Genomic DNA, 18,939 nt, shown 5'->3' on the forward strand with positions numbered 1-18,939 from the left:
ACGCTTCTCACTTCAGGAAGAAGCGGATCCAACGCTGTGTTCCTCCGCTCTGCTGGCTCTACCGTTACAGCGCTGATTTAAATATAATGTTGTAACGTGTCTGGTTGTGAGCCAAAACAAAACCGGTTTTCTATGTAGTCAACGGCCGTGAGGACCAGCTGTCTGTCCCGGTGTGAGACCACACAACATGGACTGGACCGTGAGCAGTCGGGCCCTGTTGTGGAGCTTTTTGTTTTCGTTGCTTTGCTGCGCCGGTCTCCCACAAAAGGTACGAGAGGCTAACTGGATAAGCTAGCTTAAGTTAGATGACATTAGCTCCGAGTTACACGTTAAACTACACTTTTTACTCAACTTTAGGCGGATTTTTTCTACTTATTCTGACCTAAATATGTGTCATTCAGTGAACCTTTAATTATGTCAATGTGCTGCGTGGTGTCTTGATATGATGCAAGGAAGCTAACATCAACGCTAGCTTGCTGGATAAAAGCACCATTTAAAAAAACAATTATTTGTGAAAGCCTAAAATTAACTTAACCGCCATTATATTATGAACATCAGATCACTTCTAATTGATTATTCCAGTGTCACAAATCAAGGAAACCTTTCAGAGCATGAACATTAGATCTCCACCTGCTGTCAGAGAAACTTTTTATGTGAATTAAAAACAAAGGTCTCTCTATTGGTGTACAATGAGAGTCTGCTGTGTCTATATGTGTGTTTATATTGTTTTGTTTTAAAGCTAAACTCTCCCCAACGCTAATTATTTCCATGCCACCAACTCCCCTCAAGTATCTCAGAATCATATTGGCAAACTAGTGAATTTAACAAAAAGACTACTGTTGAAACGTAGACCGAGGTCAGTGTGTTGATGTGGTTAAGGCTCGGTGATATGCTGTTATTTCTACTACTTGCGTGTTTACACTTCTTATCTTTTCACAAGATCGAACACAAGTCCTTTTCTTGCACATCAGCAGTGACCTTAAAACGCATCAGTCAGTATTTTGGGTCATACAGATGAGTTGATGGGGTCTTTGACATTGGACCTTGCCAATAGATGAATACTTGACATAGCCACCCCAAACAGAAGACGCATTTAGATCAAAAAGTAAAAATAGAAGCTTAATGCAATGAAGACACATGTCTTATGTACTGAGGTACAGACACAAATGAGAGCCAGCTAACTTGCTGAAACTGAACCAGATCCCTTAAAGGTCTCCAGGCAGAGACCCTAGCTACCAAGCTAGTAAACCACTTCGGCTAAGAAGCAGATTAAAGAAGCCTTATACTCTCTTATCATGTCTCGGGTTCTTCTTAGCCTGGTAGTGTAGTAAGGGTGACAAGTGATGATGGCTATCTATAGATAGTTGTGTGTGTGTGTGTGTGTGTGTGTGTGTGTGTGTGTGTGTGTGTGTGTGTGTGTGTGTGTGTGTGTGTGTGTGTGTGTGAGAGATGGAGAGAGATACGGATGAAAGGAGGTGTTTGTGACTAAAATGCGGTTTATTTTTTAGTGCTTCTTCTCACATTATGCTCATACCTCACTTCACACATCTGCCAGTCCTTTACAATAACACTAATATTCCTTGTAAGACTTGTAGACCACAATATGTCTCTCAGCTGCAGTGTGTCCCGTTGCTCTTGATATTCTTTACTTTGTACCTATCATGAATCAGAACTAAGAGGCTGATTCGCCAGAAAGAGTTGTGATCTTCCACCGTCTTATCACGTCTGTAGATTGAGGTTGCCTGAACACGTGACATCCGTCCCCACTGCGGCGACACAACGCAGAACGCAGCTGATACACTGTGTTGACAAAGAAGGTTGCTAAAAAAGTCATCTCCACTATATTATTAAATGTCATCTCCTGATGGATCATCAGGCTTTTTCTTAATTGTACTTTTCAAAGCGTATTTTTGATCACTTGCGTGTTTTTGCACAACACCTCCCATGACGAGTTAAAGGTGAGAGATAAGGATTTCTTGGTTCCTGTGTTGGTTTTCATCTGCGCCCAAGCAAGCTGCAAACAGACTGCTTATTGCTGCAGACACGTTTGTGGTGGGAGTGTTCCACTTTTCAACAGAAAAGCAGTGACGTGTAGTTTAGTCCTAATTAATACAAAGGCGAGCTCAGACTAGAATCTTTTAGTAATAGTCTTACCTACAAGTATTAGTTTTTGTCTCACAAAGACGACCTGTAGTGAAGCATTTTAGGGCCCATGTGATAACTCCACAAACTCCTTTGAGTGTCGCATATCGACTACCAATTGATTTCCTTTTTTAAAAATATTTCACAGTAGCCTCCTCCAAAGTCATTTTTTTAGTCAGACTCGCCACAGTTTCCTCGCTACAGCTAATTTGAAAACTGACTCATTACATTCTCTGGTGTTTCAGCCTCTCTTCTCCTGCATGCATCTTTTTAAACGAGCACATAAAAGCCTGAGTCAGAGGATAAAAGAAAATCTTTGTTCAGCCACACAATTGTTGCTTGTGGAGCCCCACCATTATTTTGCCGCCTGTCGGTTGTTTGTGGCAGTCACAAACCTTTTTCAGAGGGGGCTGTGCTGTAAGCAGCTGCCCAAAGTCACTGTCTGACATGTTGCGCTGTCATATGATGTTGACGCATCTGAAAAGTGACACTCGGGAAGCCTCTTTTCTTTCAGGATGTAGGGCAGCTGTGATGGGAGGACACTGGATGCTGTACTCATTGCCTCTTGTGTGAGGCTGAAGAAGTTTACCACTAATCAACTCATTTGTAATGATGAACATAAGCTAATAAAATAGATTGATGCATGATTAGTTGGAGCATCGCTACATCTTTACCTACCTCTGCACATAGAGACCTCTGTCTGTCTGACTCTTTGTCTTTACCTGAGCCATTCTCTTTCTTCTCAAGCTATTGGTTGGCGGTGTAACGCATCACCATCTTGAAGAGATGAGAGCGTCTTATAAAGGGGTCATCATGCAGGTGTACTACTAAATGGCTTGTGGGAAAGCTGCCAGTTTGGTCTGCCATGCGAGAGAGGCTGTGAAGCGCAGCGACACTCCAGTCTGCTACATGTGATATCATGTGCGTTGTAGTCGGTGTTCCTTTAAGCTATGCCCGGTTCATTGAAGAGGAGAAAGTGAAGACATCAGAACCTGCCACGACGTTGGTTTCTTCCCGGTTCTGTAGTATTATGTAACTCGCTTGCGCAACAACTTAACATTTCTGTGTTGTGCACAGAGTGAGGAAATGAGAGAGAAAGCCCCATTTTAAAAAAAAAAATGTTTTGAAGCTTTATAACTCACACTGTAAACCTGATGTTCCCCGAAGCTTAAATCTGTAGAATATTCAACAGTTGCTGAATATCAGTGTCCGTCCATAACGAGGAGGCTAAACAGATGTTAAGATGTTATTTGCTTGCGAAACTGAGAACCCTGATAGAGATCACAGGAGGGGGACAAAAACAAGTTGGTTATGATTCTCCCAGTACAGTTGTGTGTGTGATGCTTGAGAGTTTGCAGCAGCCCAGTGGGAACAGTCACAGGTGCACAATATTGACATAAATGCTTGTAAAGGATGTGAGACTACAGCAGGCGACCGGGAGGCAAATATGGAGGAGGACTCAGTTTCCTTCCTTGTAGAGAATGTAACACTTCCAGTTTATTGGGTTGTGTTTACCATGGTTTGACAGTTTTGACGGAAGAAGAAGCTGAAGAATGCACAGGGAGAAAGCGATCGTCGTGCACTGGTCATTTTTTGTGAAGGAAATGGAAGCTGTGATCAAGGGGAACAACCTGCTGGTGTCATTTGCTCTCCGTACCACTTCAACCCCCCACATAATGTTATCTAATTGATAATCTGCTATTTGCATTCCCCCCAGGGAGCTGTTCAAGGGGATTAGTCGGCGATGTTGATCAATGCTCCTGTGGTTCAGTAGGAGAAGGTTTGTCTGCTCAGCTTTTCCAAGACTCCTGTTTTGTCCTATAACAAGTCTGTAAGAAATCAATTAATACAGTTTGCCTTGGAAGTTGAGAAAGCTGATGTGTACAGAGACTGGTCAGGCTGAGTTCATGCAGTCTCCTCTGGTTTGGCAGGCAGTCAGAGCTCTCAAACACCAACCCCCCACCCCCCACACTGGACCTCTTCCTTCACAGTGGTGCCACAAACCAAAAGAAGCCCACGGCTTGGTTATCAAGAGCGGCGTTTTTAGAATTCCATAGTGGGTGAGTGGCGCACACATCACCCACAGTGCGGTTAATTCTGGCATAAGCCAAGTCATGAGGCTCCGCTGCTGGTTTATTGGTTCGATTGTTTCCACTGGATTTGCTGCATCATTTTGTTTTGTTTTCTCTTTGTCATCGTATTGCCCTTTTTGTCACCGTGTCTACTTTTCATCGTGTGGTGAACCAATCCAAGTGTTCCCACGTCTGTTCATGTCGCCCATATTTCTGAGTGGGAGTAAAAGATTCTGGTAAGAAGAGTTCCCATATGGCCCGTCAGCCCACTGTTCATCTGTGCAGGGAGAAGTTGAAACACGCTCTTCACTCAGTTGTGAAATCTGTTTAAAAAAAAAAAAAAAAAAAGAAGCCCAGTCAACCGTATAAGGCATGCTGGGTGGGAGCACGAGTGTAATGCTGAAGTTGAGAACGTGCGCACGTGCTCACGCCCAGTTTGTTTACCTTGCTCCGCGTTGCAAACCCTCGGCTCCAGCTGTTACTTTGAACCCTCGGCAGCGCGCCCTCTGTTACCTCTGTAGTCAGCGCCCTCCTAGTTTGCTCTTCAGCCGTCATTGTACGGTATTGATTTGAAGTTCATTGATTTGTCGAGCAGACCAAGCTGCCATGGGGCAACCCGACCACCTTGACCACCTCCAGCACAACGCTAACTGAACCGGGGCGACGGTGAAAACAAGGCCCCCGTGCTGTAACGTTTCTCAGACCGTCCTCTGCCACATTTCTTCATATTAGTGTGTGAATAATCTAACATGCTGTAATTTAAACACTTATGTTTGCTCCAGGTGTGTGTGTGTGTGTGTGTGTGTGTGTGTGTGTGTGTGTGTGTGTGTGTGTGTGTGTGTGTGTGTGTGTGTGTGTGTGTGTGTGTGTGTGTGTGTGAGGATAAGTAATGAGTGATTAGAGGCTGAAGTCATTATTCACAACCTCAATGCAGAGGCAGCCGTGTCGACCGAAGCCGTGGACTTAAAGTGGGAGCGCGCATGTTCACACACGGCCGCGTGATAATGTCTGAGTTTGATACGTTATCACTTTGATTCGTTCGCATTATAAATGAACAGAGATGTGTTTTTGTTTAGGACATGGCCTTGATATATTTTTTTTTGTGTGATCTGGTTTCTGTAGGGGTTTTGCAGCGCCAGCACAGTTTCCCTCCCTGAAAGCCTGCTCTTTGTGTCCACGCTGGACGGAAACCTGCACGCTGTCAGCAAGAAGTCCGGCTCCATCAAATGGACTCTGAAGGAAGGTAAGACGAGAAGGACGAGAGTCGAGTGTACCTGTCTCCAGACGCAGTATTATTCAGGCTACACTAGCAAAAATAAAAGTGATGTTGTTGTGTTTCCACAGAGAGAACAATGAGATCCCGCTGCTGCTTTTTGAACCACAATGAAGCGATGGTGGCTTTTGACATTTTCAGTGTGAGAATATAGTAGAACACAACAGAGAAAGGGTTTAATTAAGAAAATAATTTAACTAAGTGAGGGCCACATGTGATGCCATATCAAGGCTGTGCCACTTGGGTTTTTATTGTTATCTTAATTGGTCTATTGATTTAATTTAAAAGTATTCTGTGATCTTAATGTGAACAAAAGGGTATCGGCACCATAAGTTCAACCCAAATATTTGAATGCCTTGCAAAAAATAATTGAACTTGAATCATTAATACTCTCTTAACACAGTGGGAGTAAAACAGGCCTGTAGTTTAAGAAAAAAAAAAATCTATAAATCTAAAAGAATACTTACACTAATAGGGCTTCTTTCATTTCTATTGTTGACTTTTTTGAAGTGTTTTCTTGGGTTAAGCTGAGGAAATGCTGTTGGATGTTCTGTTAGGCATGGAAACTGGGTAATAATTAACAGAGAGGGGCAGAAATAGCCTGTAACCAAGGTCAGAGTGGGCAAGGGTAAGCCACTCTGCTGTAGTGTCACCTGCACACAGCATGCACTATGGTTACCATGTTAATGCAGCCACCATACACTTACACTAGATACGATGCACTGACGGGTTACTGGAAAACTTGTTTCGAGTAGTTTATCTTTCTTAGAATAAGTAGTATGACACATTAAGACTTTCGCAGACATAAAGATATATTTTCTCACATTTTTTTTAGGAGCGCAAGATGTTATGAGATATTAAAACTGCTGTGGTTTGAACCCACATGTCCTGGTGAGGTCCCAAGTCATTAATAATCAGAGGCAGTGGCTGCTTCCTCCGCACCATCTGTTTTTTCCTGGGAGAGCTATTGAATATATATTCGACCAGTTCTGTACCAGGCTCAGCACACACCTGTTGTTGTGCTCCAGTCAGGGCAGCGGTACGTACAACCACTGAATGAGGGAGAAGCAGAAATCTTTTCCCCCGGACCGAGGCGGTTCACCTCAGCCCCCCCCCCCCCCGCTATTGTTGACCCCCTTAGGCACCTCTGCAGAGATCAGCACCATCTGGTCCACGCCCTGTATGTTCACACTGTAGGGAGGTGTGTTTGTCTAGTAACAATGGCGTTTAGGGCTTCACACTGTTATAATGTTCTACATTATTGCTGACCATGTTTTGGATATGGATATATTTAATTGGTTTATAATCATCTATTATATAATTATACTATATCAGCTAATGGCTGCCCAGAAGGTCGGACACATTATTGGATACTTGAATGTTAGGCACTACTGTAAAATGTATGAATCTTAAATGGGCAAAAACATGATGTGATCCTTTTTTAGGCATCTGTCCCTGGGAGGCATTTCAGGGAGGAAAACCCATCATTTTTACCTATTTATTTCCAGTATTTAAATACAGTGAAAATTATATAAATTTGTTCCTGTACCAGAGTAAAGGCCTTTACACACCAGGGGTGTGACGAATAAACAAACCGAAAATGCAAAATACTCAACTTTAGTCAAGGTGGAAAGGAGTAATAAAGTTTGTCGCTGTGGTTCAGACTACGACGCTTCTCTTGTTTCCGAAAAAGACATTCTGTGAGAAAAGTATTTGTGACAAAAACAATTAAAAAAAACTTTTTTTGACATGTGAATGAATTGCATGAATAGAAACACGTGGTGTGTGTGAAAAGGCCGTAAGAGTAAAAAATCTGCCTCCTGGAGTAACCCGCTGCTATAGATATGATCTAATATGAGCCCATTAAATAGTCTTTTTTTGTAGTTTTCCATGCTTGACTTTATGCAGAAAGCTGTTGGCAGACATGACAGTTTGCTCTCCTTGTTTTCCTGAGGGGAATCCGTCTTCATTTGGACTTTGTGTTGAATGTCACCGACGTTCCCATCATTCTCTTACTCAACAGCTTCCAGCCACCGCCTCTCTAGTTGCTTGATATTCCTGTCAGTCCTGACTTGTGTCTCCTTTTCTCTCCTCACAGATCCAGTTCTTCAGGTCCCCACACATGTGGCCGAGTACGTATCTTTTGCAGTTTGTGTACTGCACCTGTCTATAACAAAAGATGATGAATGGTTATGGTGACACGTTGCTCTGGAGATGTCATGCATCTTCTTAAATCTTTCCTCCAGGCCAGCCTTTCTGCCCGACCCCAACGATGGCAGCCTGTACTCTCTGGGAGGAAAGAACAAGGAAGGCCTCACAGTAAGAGGAAATACTTTTTTATCATAAACTACAACCTCCCTTCTCTTGTGAGAAACGCACTGTTCAGTTCCCTATTCTACAGAAAAACATGTCCTCTCACCACACGTGTGTATACAAGTCATGCACCCTCATTCTGAAGTTGCAACTGTGGTGGTGCATGACTGGTGTCTCCCATCTCCTGTCACAGGAAACACAGCATGTTATCGCTATCTAATGTGCAATCGTTAATTTTGATCAAACAGAAATTACCGTTCACTATCCCCGAGTTGGTCCAAGCGTCTCCCTGTCGCAGCTCTGATGGTGTCCTTTACATGGGTAAGGATCAAAAATATATTATATTGTTTTGATTCAACACACAGTTCTGTGGTTTTGTTATTCATAACCGTGTGCGGTCTGTGTCCCCTCCCCTAAATGAGCGGGTTTTTATCTGGATATCTTCCAGAACCTTTCAGTTCCACTCAACCAGAGGTCGCAGCTTGTGCTCTTTTGAGTTTACAACGGTTAAAAGAGGGAAGGTGCTAATCTGCCACAGTGACTGTGTCATTGTTCAAAGGGCACACAAAGTGACATTTGGCACACAGATGATTCTCTACGGACATCACCAGTGAAGCTTTTGTTTTCATTCAACCGAAGCTGCTGCTGGAACAAAGAATATTAGAGATGCAAAGGTCTCGGGCTCAAATTCTTACTCTTTGAATTTCATGTACAGATGAATGACATTTTTGCTCAGTAGAGTTTGTAGGAACTATCTGGACAAACCATCCTCAATCTTTTTTACGTTTGCATTCCTCTATAACTATGGTTCAGTTGTTAATATCACTCCCTGCTCTGACAAAAACGGGTGAGGTGCCGGTACAAAGAGGCCATGATGGGTTGGTCCTTTAATGACACCTTCAGTGACAGCCATCACTGGGACGGTTAAATGGCTGCATGTTATTCTGCTTGACTAGACTTGCACAGGTGCACCTTTTGGTCAATTTTGCAGTTTCCCGCACATGATCAATTCAGTTTTCCTTAGAGAGGCAAACATCACAAATATCACTCGGGGTGTTTTGATACTTTTAGAATCAGACTCTTGATTTGGACAAAAGGCCATTTTAAAAGCTAAAACAGGGAGAAACCTCAGGAAGATCAGCCCTCTTCAGAGTGGACAGACATGCAATAAGTGTCACATTAAAGTGTAGACAAAAGTAGGAGTAATACAATTACAGTTTATAGACAGGATGACCGTCTTAAGTAAATGAACTACAGAACAAACTATTTAAGTAAATATGAAATGCAATCTGAATGCTGTAATCAATGTTGTGTGCTGGTGTACAGGTAAGAAGCAGGACTTGTGGTATGTGGTGGACCTGTTGACTGGAGAGAAGCAGCAGACTCTGACTTCCTCCTTTGCTGAGATGCTGTGTCCGTCTTCATCTCTTCTCTATCTCGGGCGCACAGGTAAGAGTTCAGCTGTTTGTTTTCCCCTAAATTGGCGAACCTCGTGTTAGTCTGATTATCTTGGCAGCCCATCCCATTTAGTTGTTGTTTTTAATCTGACTAGTCAACAGTCCTATTTTTTTTTGCAATGCCCTGATCCCCAACTGTCGGCAAACCCTTGTTTACCATCTCTGCTGCTATCCCCGCCCTCACCTCGCCCTCACCAACCTCCCCTCTCTATCCCTGACATGGTAATTGTAGACAAGAGCCTAGAGCACCTGAGCCCTGCAAATTGAATACTTAATCCTGTAAATCCATCCTTAAATTGGTGTCAAGTCAAAGTTCACTTTGTCACTGAACAACGCATATGCAGGATTTTGTTTCACCGTGTCTCCACGATTCCCATTTTTTTATACAAAGGAAATTCAACACTACTTTGCATTTACACCCAGGAATTGATACTCAAAGCCTGGATTGTGTGTGTGTGTGTGTGTGTGTGTGTGTGTGTGTGTGTGTGTGTGTGTGTGTGTGTGTGTGTGTGTGTGTGTGTGTGTGTGTGTGTGTGTGTGTGTGTGTGTGTGTGTGTGTGTGTGTGTGTGTGTGTTACATAAGGAAAGCAAAGCAACACAATGTGTTTTTTCCCTTTTCTGTGAATAAGCTCTTGTTGTTCACTTCCTTGTTAGAGTACACCATCACCATATATGACACCAAGAGCCGAGAGTTGCGCTGGAATGCCACCTATTCCGACTACGCCTCCACCCTTCCTGATGATGAAACTAAATACAGTAAGACTCTCAGACGCGCTGGCTCCTTTTTGTTTAGTGTCTGACAGACGGTGCTAATCACTTGTCCGCTCTTTTTGCTTCCCCACAGAGGTGGCTCATTTTGTGTCCAACGGTGACGGCCTGGTGGTGACCGTGGACAGCGAATCAGGAGACGTCCAGTGGGTGCAGAACTACAACTCTCCGGTGGTGGCCATGTATATCTGGCAGCGTGAGGGCCTCCGCAAAGTTCCCCACACTAATGTGGCTGTGGAAACCCTGCGTTACCTCACTTTCATGTCTGGAGAGGTTGGCCGCATCACTCAGTGGAAATACCCATTCCCCAAAGAGAATAAGCCCAAGAACAAGTTCATGTAAGCAGACTCACGATTGTTGCTACCTTGACTTTTCTATTTGGATACATGTTTAAGAAGAGATGTCTTACTGTGTTTTAAAAATGTTCCAACCATAGGGACCTAACTTAATGAAATGTTAGAAATCAAGATGTTCTTTTGTAAGATGTGCAATTGCTTAATGTTGGCATGTCTTATCTAGCAAGTGTGTGCTGCTGGGCCCGGTTATAGCTGTGGTTTCACACTGCAGCACTGTTTTATTTTTATATATTGTGCTCACACCTGCTTCAGCTGGAAAGGACAAACAGGACTTTCAGTGGTTAAGACGCTGTGAAGGTTTCGCCTGTTTAGGGAGACTCTTCTCCACTTTGAACCTGTAAATACACTCCAGATGTCTTCTTCAAGATCCTGTTCTCTCTATTTAGTCTGAAATAAGTTCTGGATTTGGTTTGACTGAGCTCTTTCTCCTTCTCCAGGGCCACTTTGTATGTGGGTAAATACTCCACCAGTCTATATGCCTCTCCCTCCCTGGTGCACGATGGAGTCACTGTTGTGGTGAGTGACCGTTACATTCGCTGTATATATCTCTTCATTTAGGCAAAACATAATCCTTATCAGCAAGACATGGACATGGAATATGTAAATTTACCATTAAGTTATCCAAGCAGTTGTATAGTTTTCATAGTCGGTCTTAATTTTTGGTTTTCCAGCCTCGCGGCAGCACCTTCCCCATGCTGGAGGGTCCTGACAGCCAGGAGACCGAAGAGGACAAGGAGTGTGTCATCACACCCAGCACCAGCGTCAAGTTCAACGCTGCGCTCCGGGAGCGAAACCGCATCAACTTCATGAGGAACTACCTGCTCCTCATAGGTACTACAGAGGAATATGTTATATTCTATACCCGCTCTGGTTAATGTGACTTTTCCTGGTACAGTGAGGGAGAGGGTTTCAGCACCACCACCTAAAAAAGAAAGAAATCTTAGTTCCACTAACAGTTGATAGTCGAGGGTTTGACATCAGGAAAGACCTCTGTAAAATGTTACTGTAGCTGGGTTTGTACGGTCATGAAAATCGTGGAAAAGTGTTGGTTAAAAATGCATATGAACCCTGCTGTATGTTGAACGGTTTCACTCTTAGTACTGTTCACCACATTTTGAAGTCCAAGGCCTTGATTGGTCCACTGCGCTTTGAGTGACTGTTGCTCTTAGACCGCCCTCTGCTGGATGATGAAATGAACAACATATTGTGTTTTCTTACCTATACTAAAACTAATACTTATACTAATACTAAGAATTTTCGCACCATAACTGAAATCAGTGTTTTGTTTGGTGAATGGCCATGATTTTAATGATGATGATTAAAAAGGCCACTCTTGCATTTCAGGTCATCATGAGACGCCTCCTGAAGCTCACAACAAGATCCTCGAGAAGTTCCCAGACAGCTTCCCTCGCAATCAAGGCAACGTGATCCCACCTACGACTGACAAGAAAGTTGAGGAGGTGTGTGACCCATGAGATATTTAGTTTGGAAAATCTTTCTGATATCGAAACATCTGTGCAGATTTCCTCACTCTCTTCCTCTCCGTCCTCACCTCCCACCTTCCTCCAGAAGGTGAATGATAGTGGAATGGATGACGGGCCCCCATCTCCTCTGCCTGGAACATCTATCCAAGAACCTGGGACCAGTGGTCGCACTGTGCGTCCAGAGGCCCCGGTGGACTCCATGCTCAAAGACATGGCCACCATCATCTTCTCCACTTTCCTCCTGGCTGGCTGGGTGGCCTTTGTGATTACCTACCCCAAAGTAAGTCAAACAACACCACCTAGTGGACTGTAGAGTGCCTGCAACTACCTAGTGATGACAGAAAATCTTTATTATGTAGAAAGAGGACTATAAGTCTTGAATCCGCCAGTGGCCATAAGTGCTGAATACACGTTTGTTTTCCTTAGAGCCTCAGACATAGTCTCCTCTCTCACCACAGAGTGTTCACAAGCAGCAGCAGCTGCAGCACCAGGAGTTCCAGAGACAGATGGAGGAGAAGTTGGAGCTGCTCCAGAGACAGCAGCCGTTCCCCGCTGCGGACGTGGCCCTGGGCTTGGCCTCAGACAGCGACTATCTGGAGGTGGCCCACGCCCGCTCTGAATTCTCGGACCACAGCAGCCCCAACGTCACCCCCCGCGCCTCCAACCACTCCAACCTGTCTGTGTCTGAGCTGGGAAGCTCAGCCAATGAGCATGAAGATGGAGGTAAAGATTGAGGAAGTAGGATTGCATGCACACTGTTTGTTTGTACTTAAATAGTTTAACCCAGTTTCCATTGTTCGAAATGATGTGTTTTCAGAGGAGGACTCTAATATTGTCAGAGTGGGCAACATAACTTTCCGCCCCAAAGAGGTCTTGGGTCACGGTGCTGAGGGCACCATTGTGTACAAGTAAGTCTGAACAGCCAGTCAACAGTTATTCACGATAACCTTTTTGTTTAATTTGTTCAACATCACAACGTTGTATTTCCATCGTTCCTCCACTAGGGGTCAGTTTGACAACCGTCCAGTGGCAGTTAAGAGAATTCTCCCAGAGTGCTTCAGCTTTGCAGACCGGGAAGTCCAGCTGCTGAGGGAGTCCGACGAGCACCCGAATGTCATCCGCTACTTCTGCACGGAGAGAGACCGCCAGTTCCAGTACATTGCAATTGAGCTGTGTGCTGCCTCACTTCAGGATGTAATTAATGGCTTAATCGATCACTTGAGCACTTTTTTTCTGGGAGAAGTTCAGTTAACTTTGTGTTGATCCTTAGCAACACGTATCAAGTATTTTGCTAATAGCTGCCCAGTTTTAGCTTAATCATCCTTAATAATGCACTACTTTCTTTGTGTCGTTAGGATGTAATTTAAACTGGGAGTGTGATATGAGTTTGGCAGTGAGAGGAGGAACTAGCAAGGGTTCTCTGTCATTATTCATAGAGCACAAGAAATGCTAAAATTAATTTGTTGCCTTTTTAAAATGACGCCATCTTGTTATAATTATTGGACCTCACTGACTGGTCTTTCATCTCTCTAGTATGTGGAGAGGAAGGACTTTGACCGTCATGGACTGGAGCCAGTTATGCTTCTCCAGCAGACCACGTCAGGACTGGCCCATCTGCACTCTCTCAACATAGGTATCTGCTATTATTATTATTATAGCATGTTTTTGTATCACCAAGCAACATCTACATCACTAAAGGTAACTGACAGCGTGGTTTTGTCCCTCTCACCTTCAAACTTTTCCTTCAGTCCACAGAGACCTGAAACCCCACAACATCCTGGTGTCCATGCCCAACGCCCATGGTCGGGTCCGGGCCATGATCTCAGACTTCGGCTTGTGTAAGAAGCTGGCAGTGGGCCGCCACAGTTTCAGTAGAAGGTCTGGGGTGCCGGGCACAGAGGGCTGGATCGCCCCAGAGGTTCTCAGTGAGGACTGCAAAGACAACCCGGTGAGTCGGGTAGAAGAGCAGCAGCTCTCTCATGGTGGTTAGAAGTAATGTTGGTTGATAAGAATTCACACTAAAAACTGTCTAAAGGGTGAATGTGAGACCCAAAGGAGCATTAATTCACCTACATAAACCAACATAAGTATACATGACTTGATACTGCATACAAACATTGTTGGTGGTAAATGTGTGTTTCACTACATGCCACATTGTGACCTCCTCTATCCTTTCCTTCTCTCGTCTCCTGCAGACCTGTGCTGTTGATATCTTCTCCGCTGGTTGTGTGTTCTACTACGTGGTGTCTGAGGGAAGTCACCCTTTTGGCAAGTCTCTGCAGCGGCAAGCAAACATCCTGCTGGGCACATACAGCCTCGACCATCTGCAAACTGACAAACATGGTGAGTGCTGTAGTACTAGTACAACAGTAATGTGGTTGGTGGTTAAATTAAAGGTCCTTGTAGTAACTTTAAATACAAAAAAATCAACTTGTTTTGACCGATGTATGCCGTGTAATCAAACCCGTGTGTCATTATTTCAGAGGACATAGTAGCCAGAGCTCTAATAGAGCAGATGTTGAGCATGGAGCCCCATAGGAGGCCTTCAGCTGAGAGCGTTCTCAAACAGCCTTTCTTCTGGAGCCTGGAGAAGGAGCTGCAGTTCTTTCAGGTCAGCTGTTTACTGCTCTCTGCTTATTGTATATAGATCACATGTAGTAGGCCGTTTACTGTGTGTACTTCGCTATTAGAGCATCGGACATCTTCATAAACTTCTTCATAAATGCAGGCAAATATGCGGCTATTGTAATGTGATTTGGGCAGTAATGGCAGGTTATCTGTATTGGATATCTACTCCACGTGCTTGTAGGATGTATGAAAACTATTCTTTTCAGTTAACTAACTCATTATAATCACATATCAACCTTCAGAACTTCATTGATGTGCCATATAATAGATTTTTTTCGGTCCGTCTCATTGAAAACAATAACAAATGCTGTCCCAGGCTGCTAGAACACACTCTGTCTGATCAGGGCCCAAGGCTGCCTGCCATATTAGTTAATATTACTGACTTTTGTTTGTTGTTGCTTGCAGGATGTGAGCGACAGAATAGAAAAGGAACCGCTGGACGGACCAATCGTGAGACAGCTGGAGAGAGGAGGGAGGGCTGTTGTCAAGAGTGACTGGAGAGAGCATATCACAGTGCCACTGCAGACTGGTATGAAACTGGCTTTACACCAGTCTAATATACGCTCCTGGTGCCCCCTGTGGTAAAAGAGTAAAGTGCTTCAGTTGAGAGCTAGTTGCGTGATATACGTTCACAGTTGCACTGAATGCTGTTTCCTGTCACCACATAATATTGTAGTGCTGGTGAAGTGAGGAAGTAAGCCTTCCTGTCAGCATAGTCACCCGCTGAGTATCTCAACGTTACCTGGTTCTCTTTGGACTTTGCCTTTTGGTTTTATTGACCAGTAAAGCAACTCCCACTGATATAGTTATGGATTGACCAGGCTCATTTCTTTCAAAACACAGACTAATGTGAACTCATTGTGTGGGTATACTACATATTATAACAGCATAGTATAAAAGTATACACTGATTTTCTACATTTACAAAACAACTACGTTCATAAAAAGCTCATTCAAGTCAAACTTTTGGGGCCAGATGCATAAAACTCTGTGTACTCATAAAAGCAGAAACATGCCTGCACCAGCCTCAGTTCCACTCCCACAGTTAGCCATAAGGGAATGTATAACGATTGTAAATGATTCTTGTGTTCCAACACTCATTGTTCTTGTCAATAAGAAGAATGTCAAAGAAGAAGTGCAGGTGTGTCGCATCAGCAACTGTGCCAGAGTAGCTTTCATTACGCACGAATGTGGCTATTTATAGCACCAGTATCATTCATCACATGCACCTGTCAACCATAACTGCAGTGATACCTTCATCGTCAATAAATGTCAGGAGGATGATCAATGATTCATTTATAGAGCTCATGCTTCACAATTTAGGATAACATTAAAATGTTAACACGGAAACGCTGGCTCAAATGTATATAAGAAAGAATGATACAATTTATCGCTCATGAATAATGAAACTTAAGTTTATAAATGTGCCTTTTGATTGACGACACTGAGTAGACTGCAAGAAATAACACTCACTTTATATTCCATGTCACACACATCTGTCTCTAGAAAACCATGCAGCCTGGTCTGAAGTATGTGAGGTGTACACATTCTTCTTTTAAAAATACCAGTTTGAGAAATGGCGTATGCGTAGTTTTTTGTGAGTAACCATAGTTCATACATCTGAGGAAACATGTTGGACCTCTCTGTCCTTATATTCCCTCAGTTGCACTTCAGTAACGGGATGAAATAAAAAGACGGCTGTATCCTCTCAGGATTTCCGGTTTACTGTTCCTGTGTTGGATAATGATGAGCGACTCATTCTGTGGTTGATTCGTGGGGTTCTGTTTTTCTCTTCTTCTTTGGCAGATCTGCGGAAATTTCGCTCCTACAAGGGCGGGTCAGTCAGAGACCTGCTGCGTGCGATGAGAAACAAGGTAGGAATGCATTCTGATGCTTTTGTATTTAATATTTACCGTTTCTACTGTCGGACTTAACGCTTGACTTTCCTTCGACAGAAACATCATTACCGAGAGTTGCCTGCCGAGGTGCAGGAGACTCTGGGCTCCATCCCTGATGACTTTGTCTCCTACTTCACCTCCCGCTTCCCCCACCTGCTAATGCACACATACCTGGCCATGCGGACCTGTGCATCAGAGAGGCCATTCCTGCCTTACTACTCCACTGCAGAGCAGCTCGCAAAAACACAGGCCCAGTACACACACCTGGGGCCACACAGACAAAACGAGCCGTGCGCTCAACACCTGCCAACGCACACATCGTCCCCCGCCCCACAACCACGGGACCCCTTGCAGTCCTCACAGCCGGTGCAGGTCCCTCACACAACGCCTGCTGAATCAGCAGCCGCCACTTCACCAGATGAGCCCGTACCTCCACATTTGCCAGTTCAGACAGTGCAGCCAGCAGAGCCAGCACAGTCCGCACAGACTGACTTGCACGGTCAAACATTGAACCCCACATTGGCCTCCGAATCGCCTACAGATCCTCTCGGGCAAAGAGAATCCAGTCAGTCTGAGATGCACACGCCGCCAGGTCCTCCTCCACTGGATAGTGAACTGGTGTGAACTGAACCAGAGTCGGGTGGACCAAGCACAGTTGGGAGCATCGCCTTCGGGAGTGGACACCAAGTGGGAGTTGCTTGCTGCACCGTGAGCTGGTGAGGACCAGGCCTGCAGTGCCTGGGATCCACTGCTGGGCGCAGCAGCTGCACCCGAAATGAAGTGCCTTCTGCTCACCTGAGTGAAATCGTTCCCAAACAGAACCGTCCACGGGTCCGTCTCTGCCTTGAAGAAGTCAGATAACCAACAGGGTGCTGTTGGACAATTATCTTGTAGCTGGACTGAGCAAAGAGAATATTTTATTTTATTACAGCATGTCCAAAAAAAAGTGTTTGTCCCAAAAACATCTGGCTTCTATTGTGGGGGGGGGGGGGGGGGGGGGGGGGGGGGGAATATGTCTGGATGTTGTTTTTGGGTGGTTTTATAGTGCAATGTTGTATTTCTGAGTGAGCTGTTCACTGCACAGATACTGTATGTATATTTTTGTATAGACCGATTCAGTAATTGGATTGTTGATGATGAATCATTTAATATGGCCAATGTGCCTTTTTTTCTTATTTTTTTTATATCGCTGTGCTGCATTGGTACAGATGTTTAAAATTGACTGTGCTAAATGTTCTTGATTCCAGTTAATGCTGCTAAACTGCTTCTCTTTTGTCAATCAAGACTATTTGTGCTGACTCGGTAAGAGTGGACTGTTCCAAAGGGTGTTCAGGGTGGCTTCTGAAGACAGTAGGTCATTTTATTCTCATGTGATTATGTCGTCAAATCAATCAAATATGAGTTTTAGAAGTCAGGCTGCAGAACTAGCATACATAACTTTTCAAGGGTGTCAAAGTGAAGTTAATTACTTGCACATTAAATTCTATTTTTTTTTTTTAATACTAAGATTTTGCTTGTTTGATTTTTCTGTCTATCGAGATGCTATCAGGGAATAGTAATATATATTTAACAACAGTCGATGCCTAAAAGAAGCTTGACACATTTGTATTCACAGGTGCTCCACTACACTGAATTGTCTGGGTAAGCTAACGTACAGGTAACACTGTTAAGCGTAGCCTACGGTGTCACTTCTGTCTGTTTTGTAGCATTTCCAAGCAACAGCAGAAATTTTACTGTAATCAAATGAAGCCAAAAAGGAGCAACACAGTATCACAGGGCTGTACTGAGGACTGAGTAGTACTGAGCCGGTGTGTGGATCACTGTGTCCAAGTCACACACAGAGATCTATATCTAGATCTATCCATCTCACTGGAAACAGGAGGGAGTATAAGTGGTCCAGGAACATGGTATCTAGAACAGGTTAACAAAACAATTCTTCCTTATTTATTGTTAAAACTTTTAAGGACATAACCGGCTGGGGCTGGTTCATCTTAAATTGAAATGCTGTTTTGCATTTTTTTTTTAAATATTGGACACATTTACATCTGCCATTATTCTACATTTTTCGTAAATTCATTCCACCTTCATGACCCCATTTATCTGTTGTGACCAGAGTGGATCTCCTATGAAATAAATACTGCCCGAGCTTAAACCAGAACAGAAGTAGCTTGTAGTTATTTTTAAAACAAGTTCCTCTTCTTCTTCTTTTACCTCACTTCAATAACGTTATGGTTGTCTCAAGTATTCTGCTAAACTATATCACAGAAATGCAGAAGTACATTTGATGCTTCTCCTTTTTGAATGCAGGACTTTTAAAAGTATTAACAATAAAAGGTTGTAGTGCTACGTTTACGCAAGACAATGTGAATACGTTTGATTTGACCGCATATAAATACTAATGCAAGGTAAAAGGTGTCTGATGATATTATAGACATGATCCGTGGTGCCCGGCTCAGTTTCATCTCGACTGTCAGTAAAGTATCCAGCGGAGGAGAGTCGAGCTCGGGCGTTGATGTGTTTTACCGGTAAACGAAACTCGTTTGTCTGCG

General features: G+C 43.8%; 1 protein-coding gene across 2 annotated transcripts; it reads left to right on the forward strand.

Moving 5' to 3' along the window:
- Window positions 1-27: 27 nt before the first annotated feature.
- ern1 (endoplasmic reticulum to nucleus signaling 1) lies at window positions 28-17,365 on the forward strand. Of its 2 annotated transcripts, none has more exons than XM_068718710.1 (22): window positions 28-268; window positions 5,337-5,457; window positions 7,586-7,619; window positions 7,734-7,806; window positions 8,049-8,121; window positions 9,127-9,249; window positions 9,912-10,013; window positions 10,102-10,363; window positions 10,819-10,897; window positions 11,053-11,212; window positions 11,726-11,841; window positions 11,951-12,145; window positions 12,324-12,588; window positions 12,683-12,773; window positions 12,870-13,059; window positions 13,399-13,498; window positions 13,614-13,813; window positions 14,061-14,208; window positions 14,349-14,476; window positions 14,899-15,022; window positions 16,299-16,366; window positions 16,448-17,365. In XM_068718710.1, exons 1-22 carry the CDS (start codon window positions 188-190, stop codon window positions 17,012-17,014), a joined length of 3,300 nt encoding a protein of 1,099 aa, XP_068574811.1. In that variant the 5' UTR covers window positions 28-187; the 3' UTR covers window positions 17,015-17,365. The 2 variants fall into 2 exon arrangements, with proteins under 2 accessions (XP_068574811.1, XP_068574812.1); XM_068718711.1 differs by having other exon boundaries at window positions 11,954-12,145.
- Window positions 17,366-18,939: the final 1,574 nt, after the last annotated feature.

Source organism: Cebidichthys violaceus, unplaced genomic scaffold (assembly GCF_023349555.1).
Source record: "Cebidichthys violaceus isolate CVI_PGR_0920_01 unplaced genomic scaffold, fCebVio1.0.p SCAF_23, whole genome shotgun sequence".
NCBI classification, from domain to species: Eukaryota; Metazoa; Chordata; class Actinopteri; order Perciformes; family Stichaeidae; genus Cebidichthys; species Cebidichthys violaceus.